Genomic DNA, 4,802 nt, shown 5'->3' on the forward strand with positions numbered 1-4,802 from the left:
TTGGCCTGGAAATAAACAGCAAGAAAACGGTAGCAATGCGGCTGATAATACAAATCTCAACAATATTGTAATCGAGGGAGAAGCGATACTGCACCTCTTAAAGGTTTTTGCTATCTGGGAAGCATATTGTCGATTGACGGAGGAGCTGAAGAGGACGCAGAAAATCGTCTGCGTAAAGCTAGGCTGGCTTCTGGACGTTTACAGCCCATTTGGAGAAGAAAATAGAAAACTAAAATAAGAATATTTAATGCATGTGTAAAATCCACATTATTATAGGGCAGTGAAGGGTGGATGAGGTTGAGAAGCAATACACAGAAATTACAAAGCTTTACAAACAATTGCCTTTGGATTATATGAAACGTTTTTTGGCCTAAGATTATCCGAAATGTGGACTTGCGGCAGATCACCGAGCAAGAACGAATCCAATCCATCCAGCGTTGGAGTGGAATCCTCAAGACCACAGATGACCCGGCCGTCCACGAAATACCTGGAGGCGTTCTAAACTTCGTGATTTAGAAGCAGTTAACCAAACGTAGGATGTTGCAAAGAGAACAGCAGTCAATATAATAAAATATAAATGTTTTGCTGAAACTCTACTCCAAGTAGAATAATAAAGGAATAAATATATCATCAGTTCGCCTGCATTATTACTACATATACATATGTATGTATATGTATGTAAACACGCTGTATTTTGTAAATGCATTGAACAAAAGTTATTCAATCGTTTTCTTAAAGTTATTTAGTGACGTCAAAACTACGTAAGTAATTACTAGTAATGCGTAAAAGTAATGATAAATAATGAACATTTTGAAGCCACTGCTTCTTCCACTGTTAGTACAGAGAAGCACTTCAATAAATAAAGGACCTTTTCAAAGACGTGCCTAGATGTTGTTTTAAAACGAAAGATATAAAAATTCAGATTCTTTCAGGTTCCACTATTTTCATTCGAACTGCGGCTCTTAAAACTTATATGTAAAAAATTACATAATTTAAATGTCCACTATGAGCATGTCAACGAGTTAAAATTCGCCCAACAGTCGATTCATGAATGTCTGACCATTAAGAACGTCGAGATATTGAAGGTTTTTCAGGAACACTTCGAAAACCTAACCCCGTCAGTGTGGGGCTTTAACCCGAACTAAACTGTCAATCTTCCCGGTACTACCGTTAAGTATTTCATCGGGTGGCAATTTGAGCACTAGATTCAACGTAACGTCCGTTACTGCTCTGATGCAATAAGTCGAAAGTAGCTTTTGCTTGTTACCACCTACTGTTTAAATCATTTGATGAAAGAACCATCATCATATCGCCATTCCCCTATCCGTCATGACTCTCTCCATGCCATAGAAACGTATGAAAGCGATAAAGGTATGCTTTAAAACATTCCTGACCATTAAGGATTTGGGTAAGGTTGTAATCGATTTCCCCGTGCTTTCTTTCAAGCCATTCTTCCACTCTGGGGATGCGCACTTTCCCTATTTGTATGTGTTCATTGGGATCACATAGGTTTTTGTTGAGCCTTATGTCTTTAGCTGCATACATCTCCTGCGCTACCAGGCCAAGTAGACATGGGCTGGGTCTTCCAAAACCGTTCTGAAAGTAGAGCAGACTGTAAGAGCGTACAAGCGGTACGTGAAATTTGTGCTTCGTGCATATGTAGCGCGTTTAAGTGAACCATACCAATTCGTCGTGCCTTAGAGGAGGATAGATCTCACCACTCCTGCTAGGACCTGCCTGCTGCCTTGGCTCATCGATATTTGCCATTGTTTTAAAGATTTGAAATTCACATACATTTTCATTTAATATATAAGTCACAATACTTAATTTTCTTTTTGTAACCTAATTGTAGGTAATTTTACCCTGATTATATAATTCATGACACAGTATTCTGAGCTTTTTTAGATATTAAGATATAAATTAAAAAAAAAATGAGGCGTCTCTTTTGAAAGACCTTTTATGTGTTCTGCCTGCGTCAAAAGAAAGTATATTGACAAATTTCAACTATTTATTTTTTTTTAAGTGACTACAATAAAATTCATATTACGCATAGTTTCAAACCTTATACAATATTTATGAAGTTTTGGAAAATTTTCATCAAAACTTCAAACTTTGAACTCAGAATCTTTCAAAAAATTCTGCTTATACTTGTACAGTTTAAAACTCATTCCATTTTGGTCTAATAAAGCGCAAGTTACAAGTAGCTCGAAATTCGCATTGTTTTTGAATTTTTTTCGCGGAGTTGTTGCGCATCTCCCTCCGTATAATAAAATATCGCGCATTCATTATACTATAAAAATATACAAATGATTAGAATTGTGCCTCAGTTTTGCACGCCACTGTTCTATTTTATTTAGAATTTTTATGTTCAAGAACAAAAACAAATATTTATTTTCCAAGAGTTTATCGACACTTTTGCACTGCAAATTTTACATCTAACATTCGTCTGTATTGGCTACGCATGGCTCTGCAGTCACCATACACACATGCAACATACTCGCCTTCACATATCAAACATCTCCCATCACTCATTCGTGTAGTTGTGCCAAATGCCCCAATAACTGTATTCCTTTTCCATTGTAGACGATGAACACGAACGGATGATCGACACTGAACATCAGTGGTTTAGTGCGTAACGACGAAAAGGCGTTCCAAAACAGTACTACTACAAATGAAAATACAATTAAGCTTACAAATACATGCATGCCGTACACAAAGTGGTAGCATTCAATCAATGTTTCAGGTAATTAAATTGAAATTCATTGCTTACTCGATGGTTTCAGTTCGCCAATACCATCTTCGCTCACTGCAAACTGTACATCCTGTGTCACTTGCCATGCGCTGGGCCAATGAAGATCCACATTCGCTGTAGCGTTTAGTAACTGAAATTAATCGAAGCTTTTGAAAGCACTCGAGGTACGTAGGCATACACACATGCACATACATATATGCACATATGCGCACAATGAATTGCACTGCTGCAGTAGTAGGTACATATGAGCATTTTTGTTTGGGTTATTTGCGTGCACTAACCTGTCGAAAAATGCCATCTAAGGCTGTGCGTTGTGAAAATTGAAATTTCGGCAAAGAAACGCGCACCAATGTCGGTTCCAAATAGCGACGTTCATAGCCAGCTATGCTGACTGTCCTTGTCGGCTGTTCCGTGTCGCGCGTCATGCCACACAACTCATCCAGCAATTTCACATTGGCACTTAGACGTTGCAGCAGTTGTGGCAAACCATCCCTGGCATCAGGCAGTATGAGGAGCATTTTCAATTGCTGTCGCTGCAGCGACAATTCCAAGGCGGTAGCATTGAACTCTTCCAATTTGGCATAGGGGAAGATGTCGTCCTTGCGCATGGCATGCAAGTAGGCATGTGTATGTGTATGTGGCATGTAGAATTGGCGTTTGTGGGTATCACGCTTTTGGAAATTGTGCGCCCAGCGTGAATTTATACGCACCGTATTGATTAGTTCGTTACAATTGTCGTTTTTGTTGCGGTTGTTGTTATTACACACATTGTGCGCCATGCGGTTCCTTGCCACTGCAGCATTATTATTATCGCTACCGTAGCCGCTGCTGCCGGTGCGTTCATCATCCTCATCGCTCTCCTCATGCAGCACAATTTGCAGATTTTTCAACTTCCTTGTAAATCGTTTGGAGTTGTATACGTCGGCGTACAACGTATTGGACACCAAAATCGGACTCCCCGGTATGTTGAACAGCTCTTCGTACTCTTGCACCTCCCCCGTACTGTTGGTGTTCTCGACCTCATTGCGCACTGGATCGTAGCTATTTTCATTGGCGCTGAAGGAATCGGCAGCGGCAGCAATTTCTTTGTCCGTTCCATGCAGTTGCAGGTACAATGCCAGCAGTTCCTGTGGCGCAATCACAAAATTGGTTGTTGCATCCGCCTCGGCCAGTACGCGTTCCAGCACCAAATGCACCAAATCAACGGTGTGCTCAGTGGCGTTGGTAGCACTGCCCACTGTCGCCGCTATCCCTGCTAGTGCTGGCCTTTCAGTAGTGGCAGTGGTGAATGTGAGATTTAAGTAGCACAACAGCGATAGTAAAAAATCTGTAAAGAAATATTTCCATGATTTGGTTCATGTGTTGCAATTTTTTGCTATTCTTGCATTTTTTCTACTCTCATACTTACATATGAAAATAATTTTACTGGTCATATTTTTTTCTTGAGGCTTTAAAAACCGCAACAAGCTCTTAACATGCGCATTTTTATTTCACTACTAAAGCATTAATTTAATATGCAAATCAACAAAATAACAGACGCTAGTCAAGTGTGCCCAAGCGCATTAGGGTGGCTATTTATTTTGGCTTCTTCATTTCTTTAAATTATAGTTTAAACGTTAAGACTAGCTTACCGCTTTAATTTTGACTGAAATTTAACAATAAAATCACTTTATATTGCTTGAAAGCATCACTCACATATACTGTCAAACAAAAACGTCCCAACCTAATACTAGTAAATTCTCATATAGACAATATTCGTATAAAAGCTTATCGTGTTTGAAACTCTTATCAGCTTTGCTTTTTCGGCAATGAGTGTTGCTCTAATTATGGAAATAAAATCTCACTATGAATTTAATCTCTATCGCTTCTCGAATTCTATCAAATTCGTCTTTTCGAATTGCAATAGAAAAAAATGGTATACTCGTAGATATGTGCCATGGCGGAATAATAAAGGTGAATTAATAAGGTAGCTTTCCCTGCTTTCTTTAAATTTTACAATGTTTTCGCCTGTTCTTTATAACATTTTCCCGAAAATAATTAATTTCCGCAG

The 4,802-nt window shown here is 38.9% G+C and overlaps 1 protein-coding gene across 2 annotated transcripts; it reads right to left on the minus strand.

Annotated features, from left to right (window-relative positions):
• Positions 1-2,425: 2,425 nt before the first annotated feature.
• LOC129244875 (antichymotrypsin-2-like) lies at positions 2,426-4,249 on the minus strand. Of its 2 annotated transcripts, none has more exons than XM_054882770.1 (4): positions 4,161-4,249; positions 3,034-4,079; positions 2,771-2,882; positions 2,426-2,662 (listed from the first exon to the last, which is right to left on the minus strand). In XM_054882770.1, the coding sequence occupies exons 1-4, from the start codon at positions 4,183-4,185 to the stop codon at positions 2,529-2,531; spliced, it is 1,317 nt and encodes a 438-aa protein (XP_054738745.1). In that variant the 5' UTR covers positions 4,186-4,249; the 3' UTR covers positions 2,426-2,528. The 2 variants fall into 2 exon arrangements, with proteins under 2 accessions (XP_054738745.1, XP_054738744.1); XM_054882769.1 differs by having other exon boundaries at positions 2,426-2,665.
• Between the last annotated feature and the right edge of the window lie 553 nt (positions 4,250-4,802).

This window comes from Anastrepha obliqua, chromosome 4 (assembly GCF_027943255.1).
Source record: "Anastrepha obliqua isolate idAnaObli1 chromosome 4, idAnaObli1_1.0, whole genome shotgun sequence".
In the NCBI taxonomy this organism is placed as follows: domain Eukaryota; kingdom Metazoa; phylum Arthropoda; class Insecta; order Diptera; family Tephritidae; genus Anastrepha; species Anastrepha obliqua.

Bases quoted from the DNA above. Each gene is read 5' to 3' on its own strand.
- LOC129244875 (XM_054882769.1), bottom strand. From the start codon at position 4,185: ATGACCAGTAAAATTATTTTCATAT. The intron at 4,080-4,160 runs GTAAGTATGAGA...ATTTCTTTACAG, and splicing joins CAGTAAAATTATTTTCATAT to ATTTTTTACTATCGCTGTTG. The intron at 2,883-3,033 runs GTTAGTGCACGC...GATTAATTTCAG, and splicing joins TAGATGGCATTTTTCGACAG to TTACTAAACGCTACAGCGAA.